The 27,513-nt window shown below is 41.0% G+C and overlaps 2 protein-coding genes and 1 pseudogene across 2 annotated transcripts in view; 1 reads left to right on the forward strand and 2 right to left on the reverse strand.

The window, feature by feature from the left end:
* The window catches only part of LOC111141696 (crooked neck pre-mRNA splicing factor 1), a 15,336-nt gene extending 2,048 nt beyond the window's left edge, over window positions 1-13,288 (reverse strand). The window contains exons 1-12 of the mRNA XM_022494461.1: window positions 13,127-13,288; window positions 11,614-11,766; window positions 10,458-10,549; window positions 9,502-9,660; window positions 8,882-9,048; window positions 7,028-7,206; window positions 5,687-5,857; window positions 4,185-4,376; window positions 3,416-3,475; window positions 2,627-2,707; window positions 1,377-1,616; window positions 91-192 (exon numbers count right to left, since the gene is read on the reverse strand). Of these exons, the coding sequence (XP_022350169.1) occupies window positions 91-192; window positions 1,377-1,616; window positions 2,627-2,707; window positions 3,416-3,475; window positions 4,185-4,376; window positions 5,687-5,857; window positions 7,028-7,206; window positions 8,882-9,048; window positions 9,502-9,660; window positions 10,458-10,549; window positions 11,614-11,766; window positions 13,127-13,177 (1,647 nt within the window). The 5' untranslated portion in view covers window positions 13,178-13,288. The remainder of the gene's footprint in view (window positions 1-90; window positions 193-1,376; window positions 1,617-2,626; window positions 2,708-3,415; window positions 3,476-4,184; window positions 4,377-5,686; window positions 5,858-7,027; window positions 7,207-8,881; window positions 9,049-9,501; window positions 9,661-10,457; window positions 10,550-11,613; window positions 11,767-13,126) is intronic.
* Window positions 13,289-20,671: 7,383 nt separating this feature from the next.
* Window positions 20,672-27,513, forward strand: part of LOC111141643 (cilia and flagella associated protein 61) — a 280,919-nt gene continuing 274,077 nt past the window's right edge. Inside the window, exon 1 of the mRNA XM_022494366.1 lies at window positions 20,672-20,814. Within this exon, the coding sequence (XP_022350074.1) occupies window positions 20,672-20,814 (143 nt within the window). The remainder of the gene's footprint in view (window positions 20,815-27,513) is intronic.
* On the reverse strand, window positions 20,921-21,408 carry LOC111141644 (annotated as a pseudogene).

A 27,513-nucleotide genomic window follows, 5' to 3' on the forward strand; every position in this document is an offset into this window, starting at 1 on the left:
CCCGAAACACTTAAAATACAGAAATATGGTATTTCCTTCAGGACTGCTCATTTAGGCAAAATTAAAGATCATCAACAGAGTGCAGGGTACCTTGACATGTTGTGTTCGCTGAAGCAATCTTCGGTAAAGATTTCGTGTTCTCTCAGTTTCTTCCTGTTCAATTTCAAAATCGATATACGATTTCCAAAGCACCTAAGAAAGAGAACTTAATAAGTCAGGCTTGACATTTAAAGAGCAACATGTCCCTATCCAAAGCTGAGCTTAACTACCATTCTAACCTAGGACATCCAGGAACCTAGGACTTCTATGAACAATTAAAGAACAGGCAAAATCTGGAGACAGTAAACACACTGGCATTTACAAGCTGGCCAGAACTTGGCTACCATTCTACACTATGAGATAAAAGTCTCTGGATTCATCTTTGGATTTTCTTTCAGAGTTTTTCAATGTTGGACTTATCAAGAAAAGCTCAGAGACTTGCCAAATCTCCCAGACACTGCCATGATCCTATCACATACAACTGACTTTGCCAGGAGAAGACATGCCTAGATTAGCCAGGATATACTCTTCTTACCTCTACTGTAAATTCCTTGATAGGACTGAGTTCACCTCAACAACTATTCAGTAAACAGCATACCTGTTAGGTGCTGCCTGTCAGGGAACAAGGATGGAGTAACATGTGGCCCGAACGCCTGGGAGCTGAGACCAACTGATAGAACCATTTTACATAAAGACCAGCCCTAATGCAGCTCGTGGGACCCAAGCCATAGATGCAGAGTCACATTAGGTCAAGACTAACAAAAAGGCTGGGTGAGTTCAGTGGCTCTCAAACAGGTCTTTGCTGTGGTTTGGCGCCACCTTGTGGCTTAAGTTTAAATAGGGAAGGGACAATTTCAGGTCTCAGGCCAGGACAGTGGCAGTCTAATTTCAGAATATGCTAGTGTAGGTAGAGCTTCTTTTGCTGACCCCATCTGGGAAAAACTGTGCCAGGAGAATCTGGGGATGTGCAGTCTCAGCCTTCATCTGCCCTGTTCTCCAGTCAGAGCTGCCTGCTGCCTATTTACTTGCCTGTCCCATCCCATTTAGGTTAGCCTTCCATTTGAAGAAGGGAGTAAGAAAGCCAGACACCCACCCCATTATATCCCAACTCATCCTGGTATCATCATGGGACTTTGCTGGGCTCTGGTATCCTACTAGAAGGCTGCTTCTCCCACTCCCATTTTTCTTCTATCCCCCCAACAGTAAAGTACTAATCTGATTAGACAAGACTGCAGGTGAGTTTATCTTTATACTCTAAAATGCCCAAAATGTAGATGGTGATCTAAAGCAATACTAGGGAAATATCTAAAACAAAATATTCATCTCAAGATTCTCACCTCTGGCATGTCTAATCGTGGCTGACTGATAGCTAACTCGTAGATTGCCCGCGCTCTCTCAATATCACCGAGGATCGTTTCTAATTCCGCAAATTTAATCCAAGAAGTACAATTTTCAGGTCCAAATTCCAAGAACTTTTCATAAAGCTTCCGGCATCTGTCAAATTCTCGAAGCTGCAGTTCCAATTCTATGTAACCTTTAAATAACTTGTTTTTTGGACATTTGCCTATGGAAGTTCCCTGGAAAATAAAAGGACCAAACCACAGTGATATGTAGATTCAACCTGTGTACTGATGTTGCCGACCTGTCCCAACAGCTCTTCTCTGCTGAGGAAGAACCTGGCAAAGCCATTCTTTCCCTCTGTGGTATCACACTGTCCACACTGGTTCTTGACGGAAGGCCAATGGAAACCCTCTACTGCACCCCGCTGTCAAGAGGGCCTGTGCCCACTGGTGCCTGTTCAGCAAGAGAGGGCTGCAGAACTGTCTGCATGAGTCCTCTGGATTTTACTTAGTTTCTCAGGAGCACCTAGGGAATATGGATGTCAGACGGATGAAACCTCCCATAAATAAAGTGGTGATCACAGAACGAAAGCTGCCTCACTGCCCACAGCCAGGGCCAAGAGTGGCTTACAGAAGGACATCTGCATTTAAACAGCACTTGATCTTATTAAGAGACTTGAGAACAGCTGTTAAGGGGAAGGTGCACGTAATACCCCTAGGGTTTGCACAAGATGATTCTACTCAAGAGCGGACTTAGATCTAACGTGATCTAATGTCAGATCTTTCCAGTCTGAGAAAAGATCTGGTAACTGGTAGCTACAGATAAAGCTTCCAATGAGAGTTAATTTAAATATTATCACCCGTTTTTTCTTCAAAGGCCATGCATTTTCTGACACATCTCAGTTATAAAGGCAGAATACTTCTGTCGCATTCTTAGTAGGAACTGTCCAACTTATAAACACTAAGAATTAATTTCCTTCTCAAAGACGTCAGTGATGATCTTGATCGTTTCTTTTTCCTCCCAAGATTTTATTTATTTATTTGAGAGAGAGAGAATGAGAGCATGCACACGCAAGCACAGGGAGAGGGGCAGAGACAGAGACTTCCAAGCAGACTCTGTGCTTAGTGGGGAGCCCAATGAGGGGCTCGATCTCACGACCCTGAGATCATGACCTGAGCTGAAATCAAGAGTCAGACGTTCAACTGACCGAGCCACCGAGGCACCCCGTGGTCCTTTCTTTACTCACCAAAGCTCTTCTGGCAAATGGTAAATTTTTCTGTCTTATTTCAAATTGTGCATATAGTAACCACATCTTGGCAAATGTGAACTAGAAAACAAAAGCACAAAACACATCTAAAAGAGTTGTTTCAATTACACTAAAGCTAAAAATTTAATAAAAGGCCACATGCAATTAGATTTCCCTAAATATTCAGAACTAGGACAGATATATTTTCTTGTTTTTAAGCAAGTATGAGGTTGTTTATTTCACAAAAGTTACGAACAGTAATCTAAATACTTTATTGTACTGCATGGCCCTGCAGCCCCTACTGAGAATTGGTTTTGTTTTGCAGGTATGCTTGTAAGCAAGCAGAACACACCGTCTCTGTTCGGTCAACATCTCTACTTGTTTCTCATGGTGGAAAATAGGGCAGAGATAATGTCTCAACCATTTCCAGAACCTGCACACAAGTTCACCCATGCATGGATCTGTTCATTCGGATGCCAACAAACCCGTTCGTCGTTTCCTGCACATGCCGTGGCTCTCTGATGTGCGTCTTCTTCCTTCCACTCAGTCTATTCCAGTTACCCACACGCCTCTGAATTTCTGCATTATTATCTGTATTGTTCATTTGTCAATACAGGCTGTCCTCTCAACCAGACTATAAGGTGTTTTCAGAGGCAAAGAGACAGTTTGTTCTCACTTAGGTTTTCCAGGGTGCCATGCACAGCGAACTATTCAAACAGTAAGTTTATTTCACAAGTAATAGAAGCAGGATTCTGACACTTCAGAATAGAACACTTAAAGCAAACATACCTTTTTATGAGGAATTAATTCCAAAGAAGCTTGATAAACCTGTCTTGTCCTCTCGGGATCCTGTATTAGGATAAGAAATTTTCACCAAATACTGGTCTGTTACTGATGCTGGTTTTGCTAGCACTAGAAAAAAGGTACACTCCCACTCTGAGTGTTTTCACAGGGTGCTATTCTCAAACTCTGATTTCATCATTTATGATCAAAATGAACTACCTGTGGCCATCAGACTTTGGTTAAAGAACCAACAAGATAGCCATCAATCTCTGAGAGCTTGTCTGTAGAAAGGCTTCTGGCCTGATAGCAGAAAGAAAAAAGATGTTTTATAGTTTCAGACTGACAGCAGAAAGATAGTCTTTCCCAATTAATTTATACACAACCAATTTCTGAAAATCCCACCTGATCTTTACTCGAAGCAAAGATGTGTCATCCAGCTGTGAGCCCTACTTAGGAGGCAGCCCAGAAAACGATACAAAATAAGCTAAAGACTGCCTCATCGTTCCAAGTTCCAAGTGATAATCTTCTGCCTCAAGTTTAAACACAAAATGCAATAAAATAAAAACACCTCGCCTGGGCCAATGACAGGTATGCCGAGTTTAAAAGGCTGCAGAGAGAATAGGTAACTGCCGAATCAAGAATTAGGCTCCTATTTCCTGGACTGCATGTGTCAGTACCCACCACCACCACCCATTACGGCCGAGGTGTACGTGCGGGTGTGAAGCAGCTGGGGAGGAGGCAGCCATCAAGAGCTGAGGCATAATTCCTTTTTTACCTTGGCCTCCAATTCTTCATAGAGTGCGTAGTTGACCCACAGATAGATATAGCGCTTCCAGTGCCGCTTCTCCTGAATGGGTGGCACATTGGCAATGGCTCTTTCATAGACTTCTCGAACAGTTTCTGCTTCTGCATCACTTTCCACCAAGCGTAGGTAATCAAACCACGCATCATAATTGTGTGGATTAGCCTAGAAAGACCACAGTTTAATGACTAGAAACCAAACCAAGAGCTACACTTGCTGGACTCTGTGAGGTTAAAAAAAAAAAAAAAAAGACACTAGATCAACTTTCTGTATTTTAGCAACTGTTTAGCACCTATCTCATTTAAAAATACCATTCCTGGGGCAGCTGGGTGGCTCAGTTCAGCGCCTGTCTTTGGCTCAGGTCATGATCCCAGAGCCCTAGGATCCAGCCCCCGCACTGGGCTCCCTGCTCAGCAAGGAGTCTTCTTCTCTCTCTGCCCCACCCCCAACTCACGCTAGCGCACATACTCTCTCTCTCTCAAGTAAATAAATGAAATCTTAAAAAATACTATTCCTGAGATTCTAGAAATAGGAAAGAAAGAGGAACATAGAGGACAGACTATTTGTCAGGCGTCCCACAGCAAAGCCGCTTTCATATACAATCCCCCCTGCAAGGTAATTAGTCAATAATTAGATGCCTCCTTTAATAAATCTATTTGTTAATATACCTGATTGCATATCATTATGTCTAGATTTAAAATTACGGTAGATGATGGGCATTAAGGAGGGCACGTGATGTGATGAGCACTGGGTGTTATATGTAACTAGTGCATCGTTGAACATTATGTCAACTGAATTTTTTTAAAAAAAAAAAGGAAAATAAATAAAATTTTAAAAATAAAGAATAAAATAAAATTACAGTGGAATTAGAACCATGGTCACAAATGTGAAACCTGCCTTCTCAATTAATAGTCATTTATCTTGAATGTTACCTTGCTGACCCCATTTAACACCAGACTCGGTCCTTTGGCCATATCCTAATTCATCTGACTAAGCCAAAGTTTTTAGATGCACAGCAGACCAGTGAAGGAAAATGCTACTATCTTTGAGCTCAAATCAAAACAGTACATCAAATAAAGAGATAAGAATGAAACCATATCTACAGTATGTGTTTTGTTCACTACCTTTTAGCTTAAAAGGTAGTGTATGAAAACTGTTGGGCTCAATCTCTGACTCTTCCACCTTCAGAGATGAATTCACATGGATTCCCAGTTTCTGCTCAAGTTCTACGGCGCCCCATGCGCAACCAATACAGTGACTTTCAACGTGTGGTGGGAGAGCAAACCCAAGCTCTGCCTGCTGGCTCTCCTACAAGCCCCGCTGATTGCTGTTGCACCGGTTGCCAATCATGGCCGATGCGTCAACAAGAGCGTGATCCCTGGGAGCCCTCGCTTGCTATCCTTGCTTCACCATTGCGGCTGCTGGCCAGCACATCTCTGTCACCTGCGGGGTTTGGCATCTTCACCAACGCTCACCTTCACCTCTTCCTCATACTGGAATCTTCGCTTGCTCACAATGATGTCTTCAATACCCCGTCGATCACCGAACTTCTTCTCAAAGATGGTATAGTTTTTAAAGAGTTCTTGGGCCTCCTGCTTTGAAATTCTATCCAGGGCATACTTGTAGATTACTCGTACCCTTTCAAACTAAAAGCAGACAGGAGGATTACTTCTAGAACACAATACTCTCACTTGAGCCACAACTTGAAAGGTAATTATGACATAATATATTACTTGTTAGATTCTGTGGTCTCCAAGTGTCCAAAGTAAGACTTTTCTTCTCCCCTTGCTGAGGTATTTGTCAGGGCGCACTGACACTCTCCTTTGAGCTCCAAACTATCTACCTGACACTGCCAGTGGGGTGTCATCTGTGCATCTCAGACTAAATAGGTCCAAAACTGACCTGTTTCTCACCCTCAAACCTGGATCTCTCGGTCTTCCCAGTCTTAGTAAGCAACAGCTACTGTCATGCACCTGCTCTAACCCCAAGCCTCAAGCCCCAGGAGTCCTCCTTGATTCCTCTCCTGTCCTCATCCCCCACCTTCACTACTTCAAAGAGCCCTGCCACCTCTACCTCTTCAACATAGCCCTTCTCTTCTCTTCTCCCCATCTCTCCCACCCCCGCCACCATCTCCATTTCTTCCATGGCCATGTCAACAGTCCCCCTGCTTCCACTTTTGTCATGTTCTTCACATGACAGTCTCCACAGATTAGCTAGAGGCTGTCTTTAGAATGTAAATCCAATCCTACTGCTCTTCTGCTTAGAACCCTTTGTACTTCCCTTTGGCCTTGGAAGAGTATCTGTAGTCCTTACCATGGTAAATACAAGACCCTGTATTTGGACCTCAGCCTACCTCTCTCAATTCTGTAGTATCTAAGTTACTTTAAGGGATTAGTTCTATATATATTACGGAAGACCAGAACCGACTCATTTGTGGGGCCATCTGTTTCCATTTCAAATTCTGTTCTCTGTTCTCAGGGCTCTGGACTTCTGTTTTCCAGTTTTATTACCTGTAAAACCCTTTAATGAGGAGACCAAATGATGAACTCTGTTTATACACCATATTCTTATCATAGATATAAAGGCTAAATTTTCAAGTAAAGCACAACACAATTAGGAAACTTCAGCACAACCTATAATCACTGAGTTCCCAATCTGCAGCTAAGCCACAGATGTATGATGTTTTCCTTGAGAGATTTTGGAAATGTTTTTCCTAAGGTTAAGTGGGTAAGAAAATTGAATGAATTCAACGTGTACAATAAGTAGTCTTTCCTAAGCTGTTATGCAATGTAACTGAGTTCTTCAAGGGTACTTACTTCTTTCTGATTTTCTTCAAATTTGGCAAAAGCAACATAAAGGTGTTCATCCATATGTTCGTCTCCAAAGAATTCGACAGCTCTTTCATACACTTTCCGTGCGTGGGCAAAATAACCATGTTTTTCTTCAAAGCGGGCATACTTGATCCAGTTCTTCACATCAGGGTGCACGAGAACAAGTTCAGGGGAATTAAGGAAATACCACACAAGACAATAAGGCTTTTCAAAAAACAAACAAAACAAAACAAAACAAAAAAACAAAACAACAACCCCAAATCAAAACCCCCAACAATGCAAACTATGACTATAGGGTTGATAAAATACATTCAAAGATGAAGAACCACTGAACTGTGACCTCTGAAGGGGGCCGTGACTTGTTCATAGTCTTTCCCCAGGGCTTACTCAGTATCTCCGTAGTGGGTACAAACGGGAGTCTGGAGAAATAAAAAAGCTGAAGACTGTTACTGACCATGCTATCCTGGACAAGTCATTTAACTTGTCTAGGAAGCAGTTTTATCATCTGTAAACAGAGAAAAAGAATACTAACCCAACCTCAGTGACCTCAAAGGAAGGAAAATGTGTGTAAAGCTCTTAGCAGTTTGGGGCCAAAGGAATGTGCTCAATAAATGCCACCTATGTATTACAGGCTCAAGAACATCAGTATTTCAATTAACGATTAAGAAAAAATGTTACAAAAACAAAACTAATTGGAGGTAGAAGAAAAAGGTTTTTTCAGGTTTTTATCTCTCTTTTTACTGAAATATAGTTGACATAGGAAAAAAAAGATTTTAATTACCATTTTACTTCTTAATAAACAAAATCTATTTTTCACCTACCTCGTTTAAGGAAATCATTAATTCCAAAGTAGTAATACATTCGAAATGGCAATGAAGTTAAAAGCAAAAGCTCTGAGGCTGCTGCTGGGTTCAAGACCCATCTCCATCACTACCGGAGACCCTGGCCATGCTGCCTCTCACTCGTGCCTGTATCTCCCATTCCACAGACTGGAGTAGCTCCCGCACCGCAGGGCTATCCCGAGGATTAAGTGTTGATATCAGTAAAGTGTTTACAACAATGTCTAGCACAGAACAAGCGCTTTAAAAAGCTTCTGTTAAACTAATCATATTAATAATGGGCAGAGGTCACAGAGACCTTAAAATTGCATAATAAAGTTGATGCTTGTTTTTCCTGGTAGTTATGTTCTATGAAGTCACTTAATTAGCAAATACCAAATCATTGCTCCTAAGGGAGATATGTGCACACACTCACACACACACACCCACTCCCATACAGATGATCTTAAATCCTAAAAATAGCTCTTCTTGGTAGATTTGATTTTGTTTTATAAAGGAATAAACGAGGTTCGGAAGTGTGAAGAAACCTGTCCCGGGCTGCCCCTCAGCAGGTGCCACAGAAGGGACTCACACCCATCCAACTGGCCCTGGAGCCTGCTGCACTACACTGTGCTGCCCTCCTAACTCCATGCTTTGGATGCAGTCCAGTAATGGTGCTAATAACCAACACCCTAGAAAAACCGAGGGAAAAAAAACCCACAGAAAGAGGACTGGCTACAGCAGCCAAAGCGCTGGTATGTCACTTTCCACAAGGAGCGCCAAAATACAAACAAACCCAAAGTTTCACCAGAAAAAGCTCAATTACCTAGACCACAAACTTATTCTGACCACCTATGTCTCTAGAAAATACTTACGTAGTACATGAAGCAGATGAAACTTATATCTTTGACCTCTGGGCGTACTTAATGGCTGTTCCTATGTCCAAACCATGACCATACCTCCCTGGGAGGAGTAGCACCCAGCACAGGAATGGCACCAGTCAGACTCACTCAAAGGATATAGCGTTCATAAATGGTGCGGGCCCGGTCCACCTCTTTGTATCGCAGCTCGAAGTTGATGTAGGAGTGCCAGGCTTGCTCCTCAGGCTGCCATTCCATCCAGCGCTCGAACACCTGCCGGGCGCCAGCAATGTTTCCCAACATCTCCTCCATGTACGTGTACTTGTACCTGTAACAAAGTCATCCCCAAACGTTTGTCATGGTCAAAGTGACTTGGGGGAAAAATGATCTTTGGCACTATATAGTTCTAACTTTGTTAAATGTGAAGCCTTAGGGCTTTATCTTCCCCAAAGGTTAAATCGAGCATGTTTTCTTATCAAATAGAAGGATCAACCACAGGAAATAAAGATATATTTTTCTTAAAAATTGCTCAGTTCAACAGTAAGTTTCTTATGCAAAAAAGATTGTAACCCAAATCTTAGTTTTGATTGCACAGCTAGTACATGTAGTGATTATGACTTAATATACTACAGGACATTAAGAACTACTTACAGTACATTTAAAGAAAAAGTAAAATGTAAATTAAATATATGTGACAGCAACAATGTAAATAAAATAAATACACAAAAATGCAGAACTTTCCTAGCCTACAGAAAGCTGCTTTGGTAGATCAGAAACTTACCAGAACTGGTTGACTCGAGGCAGGGTTGTTATGGCCCGGTCCCAGATATTTCGGGCATGGTTGACCTGGCGATTCTTCATTTCCATTTCTGCATATTTCAGCCAGAGTGTAATATTTCGGTAGTCTACATCTAAAGCACGTTCGTATATGGATCGAGCCCTTAAAAAGTCAGAATTGGAGGCTATCAAAAGCAGTCATACCATACCTGGGGCAACTATCTCAAACTATCTGCAGTGCCCTATTTTATCATGTGTCTGGGCATAAGAAAAGACATGTTTTCAGGAAGCTTACAAACTCTCACAGAAAGCTAGACATGCACGTATTTCACTGAGATATAGTAAACGTGAGTCAACATTTACACAAGGAAGCGAAAGGAGAGAAATAACGTCTGGTGCAAACAGCTAAGCAGGGGGTAACTCCAGAGTTATGAAGGTGAGGAAAGCTCCAGAGGCCACGGTGGGTAGGGAGGAGTTCTCACTGCAGGCAGGGAGAACAGCCTAGTGTAGAGTAAGGGGACACGATGTGTTCAGGGAGTGGCTGGTATACACGCACAGCGGGGGCAGTGGGTACGTTGGGAAAATGCAGGCCTGGGCAATAGGAAGGGCCAGAATGTGACCTTTATCTTGTTGGCCACTGGTTTCCAGGAACAATTTTTATTAAAAAAAAAAAAAAAAAAAAAATCCCAATACAGAGAAAGCAGATGAAAGTGCGCGTCTCTGTCTGTAGTGTGTGATGCAGGCGAGACCCACCTGCAGTGTCTCCCCTGCCGCTCCCCGCAGGACTCATCTACCACAGTGCCGGTGGGGCTCCTCAAGGGAACCCTAGGCTTCCACAGAACAACTTGGAAAATACCTAACAGAGGCACACTCTTTCACTTGTGTTTAACTTCTTCTACTTCTTTTGGCTCTTAACTTAGGACATCTTTACATATGAAATTATACACTCAGCAATTTTACCTCTGAATCTCCTTTAGACTCTCTTCCCATTGTGCATATTTTATCCAGTTACTAATCACAGTCCTGTTTTTTCTTATGTTATCTTCAAAAGTCTGGAGGAAGGGAAAATGGGTCAAATTGAAGGGGAAAGTAAGTAAAAATGACACCATCCTTTGTCTATTAATCCTGCTCTAAAAGGTTTATTCATTTCGTTTTTATTTAGGGGAAATTACATCCTAGAATTCTTGAGAAACAAGACACTCACCAATATAGGTTACAATCTCAGGTATTTCTTTAAAGTCTTACACACAAACAAAGAGAAAAACTTTAGATATGAAGAATTACTAGCAGACTTGTTGATATTTTCTCTTGTTGCTAATAACTGATACTTTAATACACTCAATACTTGTTCCTAGTAGGAAGATGTTTTTGACTATTTCAGTCCTCTTGTTAATGTCTCAGAATTTCACACATCACTCTTTGAACATCACTGTTAAGTAGATACAACAGGGCTAGTGGTTTAAAATTGCCCTAGGGGCACCCGGATAGCTGAGTCGGTTAAGCATCCGATTCTTGATTTTGGCTCAGGTTGTGACCTCACGATCGTAAAACTGAGCCCTATGAGCCACGATAAGTGTGGAGACCGCTTAAGATTCTCTCTCCCTCTGCCCCTCCTCCTGCTAAAACACACGCGCGTGCTCTCTCTCTCTCAAAATAATAAATAAAATCTTTAAAGAAAAAAAAAAATTGCCCTAGAGTGACGATCCTAGGGTGAAGAGGTCAGATTCCCAAGTCCTCATGGCTCTTTTCCAAGTCTTAATTCCTACGACAGAAGGTGGTCGAGAGACAGTACATAACAAGTGGCCTTGTTAGTCCTGCCCCTTCCAGTTGCAAGACATTCCACTTGTTAAACTTCCAACCCTCTTTGATTCAGCACCGAAAATGAGATCTCTGGCAGGTTTAATTTCTTTATACTTTCAAAGATAACTCCTGGCATGTTTTCTAAAGTTCAGCAAAATGCAATTATCTGGTACCCAGAAGTTGCAGTACTCATCTGGCTAGAGACACTAACCTATTCTCATCTTTTCCAGCCTCTCTAACCAATGAGGAACTTTGCAAATTCTGACCTATAAATTCCTAGCAATGTTATTAACAGAGTGGAAAATAACTGACTGACCTTCCTTTTTCTTAGCTTGTAATCATTTAGCTCTTCTTCATCTGTGATCTTCTGTTGAGGTGGAGGTGGAAGAAGCTCAAGCTCTCTTTCTTTAGCTTCTCTTAAGAGTTGCTCAGCAGTTATCTGGACCTCAGCTGGGGCTTTGTTTTTCACCTTTTAAGACAGAAGACATTTTCATTCTTAGTAGATGCTCATCACATAAGGTTTAGGAAGCAAAGAAACATTTTTTAGGATGTAAACTTTCTAAGTATTATTACAAGATGCCCTCTTTGTAGAACAGGTTTTCATTTCTCTATGAAGCTAAACAAAATCTTATGCATGGTATTTATTACAAAGCCATAGCTAAGTATTAAGAGAAAAGGCAGCAAAAATAGTAGATTTTTAGATTAGTATAACAATAAACTCTGAAGCTGGTTAGATAAAATTCTCACTAGAGGTTTTGTTTTATCAAGATGTGTGCTATATCTCTTCTAGTGTTGCAACTTGTATTTACAGAATTTTTCAATAATGCCTCAGATTGCGTTTGTTTTTTCCATGGCATGTCAAGTCAAAGACAATATTCAGTAAATTCCCGTAGTAGGCCATAAGCTTCTTCAAGACTTAAGGCTGTGCTGTCCTCTGCTGCTCCCCCTGCTTGTGTGCTCTCTTTCTCAAATAAATAACAGATAAAATCTTAAAAAATTTATGGAATTGAATTATAAGAAATATTAATTGTTCAATACTATGTGTGGGATGAGTTTGTTAATAATGATGATGGCTCACAGGTAATCACAGACATTGTGCTATGTGACTTATATAAATTATCTCTGGGAGTCATCTAAATGGATATGACAAGGACAAGCTCAAGAGAGCCACCTGGGCTGGAGAAACACACTAGAGTGAGGGCATCTGAAAAGGTTTGGGACAAAACCTGTCACATAAAACACTAAGTATCAGCCACCTATGGAAATATCAGATAACGTCAAATTATTGTTTAATTAAATTAATGCCACGACACAACCCATGCCCCCTCCTTCCACTCTCAGCTGGGCTAACCCCTAGTCAGCCATCAAGTGTCAGTTTAAACATCACTTCCTCAGCAAAGTTTACTCTGCAGGGACCCCTCACACAACCCTCATTATTCCACGACATAGTCTACGCTGCCTCACTAGCATTTAGCAAGACTGCAATTTTATAAGGACTCGTGTCTTAAGTGAATGCCGCACATCGCCATCATTAGACCATAGTTCCCCAGCGCCTGGCGCACTGCCTAATCTTCTGCCGTGTGACCCCACTTCTCCCCCAGCAAAAAACACGTAATAGGACGAAGGCCAGCCACGTCAACGCGGGGGTTGCCCCGGGGTGACAGAAGCCTGCACCCCACCACTGGCTGACCCTTCCCCTCCTCCTTCCCCTTGGCCCACATGGGGTAGAACCGCTCTAGGCACCACACTTTCTTGCCGCGAGCCCCAAGCAGGCTGGGACAAGCCCCTCTCTAGGGCCTCCTCCCTCAAAGCCGCTCACGGTCTCCTACCTTGGCTACTTTGGGAATCCTCTGCTTCCCGGCCGCGGTGGAGGCCGCCATGGCTGCAGCAGCGGACCTCGCGCCAATCTGGACTCCAGAAAAAGGCCCCGAGGGCTGGCTGGAACTCCGAAAGCTTTCTCACAACAAGCGAGATCCCGGAACAGGAAGCGGAATTAGCTGTATGACCTTTGACTTCCCTCACGCGCGGTGACGCAGGCAACTTCGTTTCTGTGGTAACCCGGCTGAGCGTCCTCCTCTGAGCACCGTGTCTCGGAGTTGCAGGTGAGGTGGGGTAGCGCTGCCCGCCCGAGAGGGACGCGGGGACAGTGTCCAGGGCATCAGGGGCTCATCCCCAGGTCAGTCTCCGGAACTAGGAGGACCTGCGTGGACAGGTGGGTCGGTCGAACCGTGGCGCCGGGGAAGGGGAATAGGAACAAAGCCCCGATCCGGAGGCTGGGGGACCGGGGGCGGGGAGGGGGGGGGGAGAAGCAGGCCAGAAAACTACCTTTCCCAGCATGCTAAGGGCGGAGCTGCAGCGTCCCTAGGTGTCCCGGCGACGCGTTGCATTCTGGGCTTTTTAGTCTCTGCGGTCTTGTTTTCTGGACAGTTGTGCACAAATAAACTCTTAAGGCTTTTAACTAGAAATAACTGAAGGTATTTTAAAGCCAGATAATAGGAAAAAATGAAAAGAAAATATCAGAGTACTAGCAAATAAGCCATCCTTGTGGTCAGATAAACAGATGTTTAAATATTCTATGACTGTGCCTTAATTACGTAAATTCTGTTAGCCCTGATGTCCTTAGTTATGAGACCAAAATAATAGTATCTATTTCATCAGCATAAAAGAGAAAATCTATGTAAAGTGCTCCATAAATGTGAGCTGGTGTAATTCTTGACCTGTCTTCATAACAAAAGTTAATTATATGCAAGCAAATGGTTAAGCGAATCAAAAAAAAAAAAAAAAAAGACTTTTTAAAATGGTACTTTTAGGCTCACAGAGAAGTTGAATGAAGGTACAGAGAATTCCTGTTTCTCACGCTTGTCATTCCCCTTTCCCCAACGTTTCTCACATTTATTATAGTTGATGAACCTACAGTAAAACACTATCACCCATTAATTAATTAATGCTAATTAACATTAGCGTTCGCTCTTCGTGTTACACATTCTGTGGAATTTAATGACCTGTATCTACCACCAAAGTATGGTAAAGAATGGTTTCACTCTCCGAAAATTCCTCTGTGCTCCACCTATTTATTCTTCTTTCCCCTTTCGCCTCCTGCAACCACTGGTTTTTAAAACTTGTCTGATAGTTTTACCTTTCAAGAATGTCGTATCATTGGCGTCATATAGTGTGTAGGTTTTTCAGGTTGGTTTCTTTCACTCGTAGTGTGCATTTAAGATTCCTCCATGTCTTCATGGCGTGAAAGCTCATTGATTAAGAAATGACAGTTGAAAGTCTCTTGGTGTTTAGAAGAAAAAATATTTATAAATATGCTCTGTGTATTTTATGCATTTAGAAAAATCACATCTATCTCTGTGAACAGTGCTTTTGGGAAAACTTTAACTGAAATCATTTGCAACCAGTGTAGAAACATTTGTCATAGCTCTCTACTACCAATTTTATTATTTAAATATTTGTAAGTCATCTCACTTTTCAAATTTTAAATAACTTGAATGAGATTTTATATCACTGAAATAAAATCACCTAATAAAATAAATAAATACCTATTAAAATAAAAAGATGCTTCCATTATGTGATGTCCTTTAAACTTGTAACTATGCATAACTGATTTAACAAAGTTTAATGTTAATCATCTTTGGCTGCCTTCCAGAGATGCAAACACTTCGAATGTTTTATTTCTAGTTGTCCTCCTTCCATATTAACAAGTTCTTATTGTCTGGTAATTCGATGCTGTTTTTGTTTTTAAGCAAAAGTTATCATCATTATTTTTGGGGGGGTTTGTTTTGCCATCAGTGCTTTTTTAGATACACCTGCTTGTTTACTTCTTTTTCTTCAGCATTTTATCTTATATTTCACTCTCTTCTGATTTTAATTTTATTTTTCCAGATTTACACCTTTTAGGAGTTCTTTTAGCCACATTCTTTGAGTGGTAATTTCTTTCCATCTTTGTAGTGAATTATCTTTTTTAAGCTTTCATCTTTTAGTGATTGTTTAGCTAGGCATAGAATTCTGGGTTAATGGCTGTTTTTTACCTTTATTGTTCTGGTGATTGGGAAACTATAGCACAGAGGTCAAATTCAGCCCATAGGCTATTTTTGTAGAGCACATAAGCTAAGAATTTCTTTTAAAATATTTTTAAACAACTGAAAAAATCCAAAGAGTATTTCAGGACACACTAAAATATATAAATATTAAACTTAAAATATAAAGGTCAAATTTCAAGTGTCCATGAGTAGAATTTTTAAAATGATTTTATTTATTTGAGAGAGAGAGAGAGCAAGAGCAGGTGCACAAGTCGGGGGAGGGGCAGAGGGGGAAGCAGACTTCCCTTTGAGCCTGGAGCCCGACTTGGGCTCTATCCCAGCACCCCGAGATCATGACCTGAGCTGAAGTCAGATGCTTAACCAACTGAGCCACCCAGGTGCCCCTAGAATTTTATCAGAATACAATTATGCTCATTTGTGTTCATATCATTTCTGGCTGTTACGCTGTATTAGCAGAGTTGGGTAGTTGCACAAAGAACATGAGTCTCATGAAGCCTAAAATATTTATCATCTGGCCATTTACAGAGGGAGTTTGCCAATCCCTGTATTACTGGCTCCTATTGTTGCTGATGTGAAATATACTTTTAGTCTAATTCTTATTCTCTCATAGGCACTTGTCTTTTATCTGGTTGCTTTCAGGCTTTCTGTTATTAGCATTTCTTAATTTCACTACTATATATTTAGGATTTATTTTTATTTTTTATCTTTATTTACTTTCATTTTCCTACTCTTGAGGATTCAGTTCTTTCATCATTTCAAAAAAAATCATTAGCCATTATTTTCAAAAAACATTTTAATTTTTTTGAAATTACTATAAGACATAGGTATTCTTTCTATTCTGTCTTATGTGTCTCTTAACTGCTTCCTATATTTTCTTTCTATCTTTGTGTCTTCTTTCTAGAAAATTTCTTCATGGCTGCCTTCCCAGTTCATTAATTCTTTTTAATTGTGTCTAATGTGTTTTTAACCCATCCAGTTAAAGTTTAATAATCATATTTTACATTTTTAAAGTTTTTGTTCTTTTTCATAATTACCTGTTTTCATGACTTTTCTCTTTCTCTGTTCCTAATAATTGTAAACATACTTATTTCATCATCTCTTTCGCAGGCTATTATCTGAAATTTTGGGGAAATGCACACTATATGGGTAGTGTGGGTTGGGATGCATACCTAATTGGGCTAGGATTTGTACTCCTCACAAGTAGCTTTGTTTTCTACCCAGAGCTATCAGTAGAGAAAGCTGCTTTGCCACTTCCAGGGGCTGTTAGGTTCAGTTCTTTTAGTCTCCTCATTTATCAAGAGTTTCACTCCTCCAAAGTCCATGTTGGACACATGGCTTTGGTTTCAGGTCTTGGTTTTGCATGAGGTCCCCGCTCTCCCCACGGAGGGTGCAAACTCTTGTCCTGAGGGCCTGCATCACATTTGATCACTCCCTGAGCCACTGCACACAAAGTCATTGCCTGGGTGGGGGAATTTCCCTTTGCTTGTTGTTTTGTTTCCTCTTTTCCCCAAAGCTCAACTCTTTAATTTTGCTTTCTTATTTTATTTTATTCAAAATTTATATGTATTTGTAGCATTAGCCTACAACATCATGTTTCACAAACAGGATGTCTCCTTCCAGTTTTGCTTTTAAATTAAAACCAAAACCAGGAATGACAACATTTATGGCTAGCTTTGACAAGAATGTAGACATTACCAATGTCCATTTCTACCCAAAGTAGGTAAAAGATATTTGCAAATATGAAAATTTATTGTCCCTGCTAATGCCATGTCTTTGTAGCAGGCACTAAATTTCACATTCACGGGGACTGTGGAAATTAGTTGCTCAGCCTGGTAGTCAGCCAGGTTCCGATTGGCCTCCTTTGAAATAATACTGTCATTTTATTGCTTGGTATTGCTTCTCCCTGATTTGGAGTGAGAAGGCCTTCAGGGGAGACATCCTCCAGTGGATTATCTCCCTCCTGGGTCATCGTGCCCAGCCAGCATGTATTGTGTTTCCCCTAACATAGAAGGTATTGTCCAAAATCCCAAAAAAGATAGGACTTCAGTTGAGAAATCATACGAGCATTTCAGATGAAAAAATTCTGGGTGTGGGTAGTAGTGATGATTGCATAGTGATATGAATGTACTTAATGCCATTGAACCATACACTTAAAATGGTAAAAATGGCAAATTTTATGTTATGTGTATTTTGCCACAATAAAAAAAGTCATGACCTCAGCCTTATATGTAAAGTTTTTTGTTTTTCACACTGAGAAGGTATTTTGCATTGAGAAGCAATTGCATTGAGAAGCAATGAAGAATGCATTGCTGTATTTTAAAATGCTTTTAAAAATTAAATGATAAGAAAGATTAACTTTAGGATTAGAACTTGGAATCAGCTCATATTGCAGCTGGGCTGTATAAAGCCATCTTAGGAAGGACATGTCATCAGGTCATCAGAACTGACGGCCACTTTACTAAGGCTATGTTCATTTATTCAACAAAGAATGTGTTTATTGCAAAGGGGATTGATTGGTCCTGTCATTGCCAACAATGTAGAGACACCCAGGAAACTGTGAAGATGCCATCTAAGCATTTGCCGTCTCTGGTTTCCTTGGCTTGGCATCTCAGTAGACGAAGTTCCCTCAGACCTCAGGAACTTTGTGTGACTTCTTCATGTCCACTGTTTTGAATCCTGAGAATGTCCATGCTCAACAGTAATAACATTAATGATGATATGGCCAATATTTACTGAGCACATGTCAAACACTGCTTTTAGTGTTTTGCGTGTAACAACTCATTTTTTAAGCCTTTTACAGTATGCCTATGATCTCTAATTTGCAGATGAGAAAACTGAGGCACAGAGAGTTTAAATAACTTGCTCAAGGTTACACAGCTACTAAGGGCTAGAAACTGGGTCTCATCCCCAGTACTCTGATTCCACAGCCCGTGTTCTATGACCCTGTGTAATCAACCTTCTGATAGACGAGCTTTCAAAGCCGTGCAGTTAGTTCTTCTGTAAAGAGAGTGCATGGGTGGCTTTTGCCACGGCAGGTGTGGTGGTTAAGCCCGCTTAAAGAAATGTTTGCTTATTTACATCTGTAGAATGTGAAGTAAATTTTGAGCCACCATTTCCAATTTGGGAGATGTTATTATAAATAGCAAGGTTTTTCTTCCTTTGCAGAATGTGAAGATCTGAGTTCACATTTTCACAAGACAACACGAGGCTGGAGTGAGAGTACATGCACTCCCCAGTTCACCTCAGTTCCCCTGAAAACACCTAGGCTGTGGGCCAGTGGCCACATAGCATACCTTGTTCTATCAAAGGAGAGGAAGTCAGGCTTGTATTCAGCCTACTTGACTTGTTTGTTAACTGTCTGAGCTGCAGAAACATCTGGACTGTCTGACTGTTAACCTTCCCACTGTAAATGAAAAATTGGCATGCTGGGCTCCTCTTTTCAGTTTCTGTGAGCTTGGACAATGCAGGGCATCTGCAAGAGCTGGGTCTGCTCGGCAGGCGCTAAGGGAGGCCTGCGGAAATGGAGGGTGGTGTGAATTCACCAAGGAAAAGGCCACCAGGTGAGGATTCTTGGCTGCCACCTCCCATCTTTCTAAGTCTCCCTGCATGACCCTGCACCTCGCACCCTTAACATCCCAGTGTGGATGGTTAAGAGCAGTCAAACCGCAGTTAATATGGATACCAGTGGACTGGGAGGATAGGGCACCCTTTCCCACAGAGGCAGCCCACAGGCTACTTTAATGGGGGGGGGCGCGAGACAGGGGATTGGACTATAAGGCCATGCCCAGGGTTCAGTTTCTGACCAAATATGGGTGTCCTGAGGCAAGTCACTTCACTTCATGGACCTCAGTTTGTTCATCTGATTAAGGAAGACCTTGGTCCAGTGCTGTCTCAGACCCCTGTGGTGCTCAAGTTCTTTGGTACTTTGGCACATTGGAAATTATGCAAGGATGCATCTGAACAACAATGATAAAAACAAAAAGCCAAATGATAGAATATTGTGTTTTGAAAGAAAACCATATGCACTATATAATTCACTTATGTGATACTCAAAATTTAGCAAAGTTCATCTATGTGATAGAAGTCAGAATTGTTGTTACCTTTAAAGGGGTGAGTGAACTGGGGGTGCCATGAGACAGTGTTCCAGGGTGCTGGAAATGGTCCATATTGTTCCTAGGGTCAGTGCAGTGGTGAGTATTAATGTGCCTGTTTCAGGTATACGGGCTAATACATAATAAAATGATTATCCCGAAGATGGAGAGGAGAAGTGAGTTGAGGGAAATTGGAGGGGGAAATGAACCATGAGAGACTGTGGACTCTGAGAAACAAACTGAGGGTTTGGAGGGAAGGAAGGAGGAGGTTGGGTGAGTCTGGTGGTGAGTATTATGAAGGGCATATATTGCATGGAGCACTGGGTGTGGTGCATAAACAATGAATTCTGGAACACTGAAAAGAAATTGAAAAAATAAAAATTTTAAAAAATGATTATCCTGAGGAAAAAGGAAAGGAGGAAAAATGAGGAAATGGAGGGACAGACAGAGGGAGGAGGAAAATAGACACACACATATATTAAGACGTTAAGAGAGAGATTGAAATCCATCTGTGGCCTGCTGTTCCTGTCAGCAGCATTCCCCAAAGTGTCTTTCTGGAACATTAGATTCTCCACTGTCGCTGTCATTGGAAATTCTCCTCAGTAAGGGTGTGGGAAAGGCTGGGTTATACAAAGATGGAGGCACTTTATTTGGAACTTCTCAAGGACTTTAATGGGCATGGTGGCCCCTCAGGAAGGCCATCATAAACAGCATTTCCTACACTTAATTGACCGCAGTAATTTTTTTTTTCTTTTTTGTTTCAGAACATCTTTCAGGACTGTTGCTTTTCAGGGCTCCAGTCTGGGGAACTCTATTTGGGACATGGGTAGAAGCTGCCAATATTTCCCCTATAACTCTTGACCACATGCCATGGTGGCCAATTAAATAAAAAGGATTTTGAATCAGTAAATAACTCCTTTCAATGTTTTTCAATCCTATTGTTAGAATATTAAAGCAGCTTTGTTGGGAACAAAGAGTACAGTTGCAGAAATTTCTAGATGGGCCACTTCTCAGAAACACCATTCTCCTGGAGAGAAACATGTGGCTAGTTTGTGATGACCGTCATCACAGCCGACCCCCAGAGGAACATGTGTACCACCAGCACTCAATACCATGTTCACTCTGACCATACAGAAATTGAATTAATGTCTGATTTTGTAAGTACTGTAACCAGACAGGTTTGTCATCTCAGATTAATGGTGGACTGTTTTCTCTCTTTTTGGGACAGGATAAAAAAATGTCAGTGCTCACTTCTCCAAGAGGAAAGGTAGAAGTGGTTCATTGCCGAAGAACAGAATCACAGGATATTTATTGTATCAAAAACCTCATTAGAAAGTTTACCCAGAAGCTGTTTGGGAGGCTTAATATCATCTATCTTCTGTAAGTATGTAGCTAAGTAAGCCAAAAATATTTTATCAACTTTATTTTTTTAACTGGGAAAATAACTTCACTTTCTTTGGGGGTATGATGTCTAGTCTCAGAACTTCTAGAACTTCTAGAATTGCTTCTTGATGCCAGCAGCCTTCAGGACTTTGAGCACAGTGAAGCACGCAGTCTTACTCAAGGGCCAGCACTCACCCAATGTGTCTGCATCGCCGATCTGGAAATCCTCTGTTCACCTGAAGCAGGAGTACAGGTCCACAGATCTGTTCTTGTGGCATTTCTCCAAGCACTTGTACATTTGAATGTCGTGGAGGCAGTCCCAGCTAATGACAGTGGTTCTGTGTATCTTCATCTTGGTCATGACACCAGACACAATCCACCTTCGAATAGAGACATAATCAGTAAAGAGACATTTCTTGTCAATATAGGTACCCTCTGTGGCCTCCTTAGGCGTCCCGAAGCCCAGACTGATGTCTTGGTAGTATGGTGGTGGGAGCTTCTCCTTGTCGGTTTCTCCAAGCAGGACTCTCTTCTTATTTTGAAAGATGGTTGGCTGCTTTTGACAGACACCTCAGTCTGAGTATCTGCCATTTTCCTGGCCACCTGAGGAAAAGGCTGTTGATCAGTTTTATCACACACGAGGAAGGGATCCCACTCCTTATCTTATGGGGCTTTATGGTGAGGAAATGGGCAGCAAGAAAATCTGTCCTGCTGAGTAGGAGATCTTCAGGAGCAACCAATCTCTAAGTCTTATAACAACCGCAAATTGAAAGGGTTTTGAATTCAGGCAAATTTGAGTTCAAATCTCAACTGCCCCACCCACTAGTAGAGTGGGATAAGGTAATAATATCTGCTGCTAGTTTTGAGAATTTATTTTCTGTCAGGGGCTGTGCTTTATCCAGTCCATTTTGCAGTTGAGAAAATGGAGGCCTGCCCAAGGTCAAACAGTTAGTAAGTGACAAAGCCCAGATTTGCTCTTAACCATTGCTATTAAAATGGTCTTCTAAACTTCAAAATATGCACGGATTTTTTTTCCTTTTTTTTTTTTTTTTTTTTGGACACTAGGACTTATGCATTTTATAATCTGTTCCTTATTATTTTTGTTGAAAAAGATAAAAGATAGCTCAGTATTTTGGGTTTTATAAAGCTTCATATTAAATATAATTGAAATGTTTAAAGTAAGGCCAGTCTAAGACATTAAAATTTGTAGTTTCTGATTATCGCAACTGATGAATGTAATGCAAATGTTCACAATTTTGTGGGAGAACAGCAGGGCAATATGTATAAAATGCTTTAAAAATGTGTATGTCAATGAAATGATTCCACTTTTTGGCATTGTGGTGGGTTATACACCGTAATGATGTCCTCTGGATAGAAACATGTCAGCACACACACACACACACACACACACAAACACAAAAGTTAAGGACTGTGCAGAGAACATTATCAACATGAAATCAGAAACTTTAAGAAAACAGCAGGAACCAGTGCCACCTATTCCTTGAGGATTTTTGCTACATTCTAGAAACCTCCAGCTTCTGTTTTGACAGCTTTGCAAAGAAGAGAAGGTAAATACTCCCTCCACCTAAGGAGGGAAGTATTAGATCCTTTTGTATAAAACTGGGTTGCTCATTGTAAGGATGAATGAGACATAAACCCACTGCTGAAGCTGGGACGGTAAGGAAAGTAGCCTTTTCAACCTCAGCATGGAATGAAGGGGGACAAAGCCTTTAAGAATTTGTAAGCATGTGTTGATTTAAGGTCCATGCTGATTATCTTTGTGGTCCCAAAAAGCTTCAAAACTTCCTAAATAATGAGTACATTTTCAGAGAAAAACTATGTTTGTTTACCATTAGACAGAATAAAGCAAATAAAATGGAGAATTTGATTAAAAGTGGTCGCAAATTAGTAGTGTGTCCAGGAAACTGGCTGAAATAACACAAATCAGGTCTAAAGGATGGAGCTTCAACTCAGACTTCAAATAATGCACCCAGATAGAATTCTAAGCAAAATGCACTTAAGTCAAAAATCACAAATATATAAGGAAACATGCACCATTAGGGAGAACCAACAACAAAAAATATACAGCAGAATCAAACCCTCAAAGACTTTAGATGTGAAGTCAGTCGAAGAACAGAAAACAACTGTGCTTACTATATCTACAGTGAAAAGATACAGATAAAAAGATTTAAAAAAAAACATAAAAATGAATAATGAGATTTGAAAAAAAAGTCAAATAAACTATCCAGAAATGAAAATATGGTTAAAAGCTCATTGGATGAATCATAACCAACACAGTTGAAGACAGAGGTAGCAAGTAGCAAACTGGAGGACCGATATCAGTGAATTATCCAGAATTCAGCACAAAGAGACAGAGGCAAAAAAGTAAGAATGGAACAGATAACAGTTACAGTTGGGTCTAAACAGACTTCTAGAAGGAGCTAACAGGAAGTAGAAAAGGCAATATTTGAAGAAATCATGGCTGACAGTTTTCCATGATGGTTGAAAAGCACCAATTCTTAGATCTGGAAAACTCAGTGAAACCCAAACAGGATAAACTCACAGAGAAATCCCCAACTAAGCGCATCATAATGAACAGAAAAATGCCAAAGCTGGAGAGAAGATTTGGAAAATTATCAGAAAGAAAAGACAACTTGCCTGCAAACAATTGAAGATTAGACTAATAATGATTTCTCACTAGCAACCATGATAGCTAGAGATAGTAGAATATCTTTAGTATTGGAGAGAAAATAGCACCAAACTAAAATTGTATACCGAGGGAACAGGTTTTCAATACCTACGGGAAAATGAATGCATTTTGAGGCCAACAAAAACTGAGTTAGTTTATCAATGAATCCTGAATAAAGGGAATTCCTCAGAATATACTGTAGGCAGAAATAATATCTCAGCTGGAAAGCCAAGGATACAAGAAAGTAAATATATGTGCAAACATATTAATTCTAAGATAAAAAATCAAACTTGCATAAAGCATTAAGAAAAATGACTAATATAGATACTAAATATAAATAGAAAGTTATAAGATATAAATAATAACAGGTAAAATACAGAACAAAAATAGAAGATAAATTGGCAGGTGCATAATTAGAATGAAAGTACTCTTAAAGTATTATCCAAGAGGAGGGTAGGATTCAAAGGTACTTCCCTTCCTTCCCAGAAACCACACGTCCAAGCCTATGATGGGGTAAATTATTAATATTTATTGAAAGACATCAAGGAAGACCTAAATAAATGAAGAGGTATACACATTCTTGAATAGGAATATTTAATAATGTAAAGAAGTCAGTTCTCCTCCAGTTAAAATCCTACTAGGATTACTTGTTGAAGTTGATAATATGGGTGTGAATTTATATGGGAGAGCAAGGGGCCAGAGTAACTTGAAAGAAGAAAAATAAGGTGGGGAGATTTGCCCAACTAAAAAGTCATTATAGGTGTAGTAATCTGGATGGTATGGTAATGGCCAAGGAATTACTAATTGATCCCAGAAAGAGACCCACACTTATATGAAAACTTGATGACCAAGCCAATGGGGAAATGGTGCTGGGACAATTTGTTATCCATATGGAAAAGAGAATAAATGTAAAGACCAACCTCCTGTCAAAGAAAGAGAGAAAGAAGGAAAGAAAGAAAGGGAAGGAGGGAGGGAAAAAAGAAAGAAAGAACCCAATTCTGGGTTAATTTATTATGTAAATGTGAAAAACAGCTAACATTGTTGATGGAATCTCCTAGATTCCAAATTCATTTATCCAGCTTCCTGATGGATGTCACCCCTCGAATACCTAGTAGGTACTTTACACACAGCATGATCACCACCTGCCTCTGGACTACTCTGTCTTTTCTTTCCCCATTTCTGTTAACTCCAGCAGCTCCAAACTTTCACTTGCTTGGACCAAAAACCTTGGTGTCACCTTCACTCTTGCTCTTACCTCCCACACCAGCAGTGCTGTCAGCTCCACCTTCAGAATGAAACATCCAGAACCTGGCCTCTTCTTTCCACCTCACTTATCCTGCTGAGATGAGGTACAAGGCACCAGCATTCCCACTTGAGTATTTCAACAGCCCCTTTCTAGTCTCTGCTTCCGCCTTGGCGTCAGCCCTTGCTGCCCGACACCGCCCTCCCACCCCGAATCCCAGCAAATTATTCTCAACATAATAGCCGGAGCAACACTGTTCACACCAGCCAGATCCTGTTGTGCTCTGCTCAGAGCCCTCCACTGGTCTGCCACATGCCTGCCATGATCTGGTGTGGAGCCCACCCTTTTCCCTCTGACCTCACCTCCCTTGAGCTCCACTGAGTTCCTTTATTTCTCCTGGAGCACCCCAGGCATAGGTGTGCCTGATCCTACAGTTACAGAGTCGTTTCCATCACACCTCAAATGCTGCCTTCTCCTGGAAGCGCACCTGCATGCACCTGCGCTGTTCATCCTCTTCCCCTAATATTTCTTCATAGCGCTTGTCCCTCCGGACATTCTGTGCATTTTAGTTTAGTTGTTTTTTTTTTTAATTGTTCTGTCTCCAGTTACTAGAACGTCGGCTCTATAAGGGGAGGGATTTTTGCCTGTTCTCTGCTGTGTGCCCAGAACCTAGAAAAAAACTTAGCCTTTGGTCTGTATTCAACAAATATTTATTGCATTAATGAATAAATCCTGCCTAAGCCCCAGCATCCTCATCTGTGAAATGGACAGTTATACCTAATTTACAGGTTGAATGGGACAGTGAGAATAGTTTTTAAATACAGGGCAGGGCCTAGCTCCTAGGAGGTGCTCATGGCTGCTTTCCCCCTTCCCTCTGGTTTTGCCTATAAGGGAGCAGGGCCTAGGGTCAGAAAGCGGCAGGCTTTTCTATCATTTTCCTCTCTTCCTTTCTCAGCCACCAGGCAGCCATAGAATAGGAGAAAGGACTGCTTTACGAGTACGATGGAATTCTCTTCCATATATATTGCTAAAAGAAATCAACAAGCCACAGAACATGGTACAAAGTGAGGCATGAATGCCTCTGAGATGGAAAAGCAAGTGGCAAGGGGCCACTATATACCTTAATGAGTCTTGAATCTTTCCCACGTGGATAAATTTCTGGATGGAAATAAATTACAAACCCCCAGCTTGGTAGCAAATGTGTGCTTGTGACTTGCCCCTCCTGGAGTGAAGTGTGTCACCATTGGCCTGAGCAGGAGGGGACATGGTTGGGCTGTGCAGGTGATCACCAGTGACCCATGAGATCATTTGTCAAGGGCCCATCCTTTTAGGGGGTATTCAGAACATGGCATGGGGGATGGGGGCGGGTTATAACTGGTGACTTCCTACAGATTTTTTTCAAAAACCTTGTGCAAATCTCAAATCCTGTACACGGTCACATACTAATTATCAGAAAGTTCTTAATAGCCTCTTTCTGAAGGTGAGCTTCATACCGCTGCTGGGTCTTGGCTGTCAGGGTACCTCGAATCCACACATCTCATGTGTTTATGTATTTTCTGAATCGGCAGATATGAAAAGCATAATTTTTGCCACATGGGAGTGGAGTAGTGAAAGGGTTTTTTTTTTTTTTTATGTTAAAATGGGATCCTAATATCTAAAAAGGCTGTGACCTACCTCAGAAGCCAGCATATCTTCAGAAGTAAAAGCAAATTTACATTTTCATCAGCGTATACCCAGCCCATACAACCTTTCATTTTTCCTGTTAGGTAACTCCCAACCCTTTGCCAGGCCAACCTTAAGGCTCAGAGATCCATTTTACAAGCATTTCTAAAACTGGAGGTTTCTTCCCCGGTTTTATTGCATTTCGTTATATTACCTGCTGGCTCAGTCAAAAATATAGGAATGAATACAACTGACCTCACCTAAAAACCCTGCTAAATTGTAGGGGAGAAAAATGAGCAGATTGGGCATAGCAGATGAGTGGGGATAGGGCCAAAGGAATAGGCCACATCAAGTGCACGTGTCACAGTGCAGGGGGCTAGGAGGGGGGAGGGAACGTGACAGGCTCTGGGAACACCCGGATCTGTGCCATTCGTGCTGCTTAATAAAGCAGAAAATGGGGATACTGTTTCACCCAAGATTTCCATCAAGTGTAGTTAAATAAAATGAGTTTTGGCTGAACTTGGAAAATTCGCTAAACCAAGTGAACAAATGAGACATTACTTTAATGAAAAGAACTCTGATTGCGTTTGCTGGAAAATATCCTTGAGCTTTAACATATTTTGTGTGAAATATATACATGTGTGTATATTCTTTTGATTTGGCTTATTCCATAGAAAAATTCTAAATCCAACTTTTAAAAATAAGACTCTCCTTCTACTTTTTCCTCCTCTCCCTTGTTTTCTCCTACAATGGTTTTTTTTAATCTGTCCCATATAGGACTAATGTTAAGAGGTAATAAGAAGTGGAAATTACAGATACAAAAGGATAATGCTACAAAAGTTACTTTCTTGCACTCAGCCATTTGGAAATTGAAGTGCATTTTCCCATTGAAACAACGTTATTCATGGCTGGCTTCCCAGGCCAACCCACAAAAGCCTATTTAATCTATAATGTCTGTGTGGTATAGTACTGTGCTAATTATACTATGGAACCCAACCACCACCCTAGGTTCCCATGGATAAATGTGTTTCAAGTTCAAATTAGGATTCCAGTAACACATTTCCCTTGTTTCCCTAAGGGGATGGCAGTTGCCTTATCCCAG

This window comes from Enhydra lutris, unplaced genomic scaffold (genome assembly GCF_002288905.1).
Source record: "Enhydra lutris kenyoni isolate GAN:26980312 unplaced genomic scaffold, ASM228890v2 scaffoldscaffold6, whole genome shotgun sequence".
NCBI classification, from domain to species: Eukaryota; Metazoa; Chordata; class Mammalia; order Carnivora; family Mustelidae; genus Enhydra; species Enhydra lutris.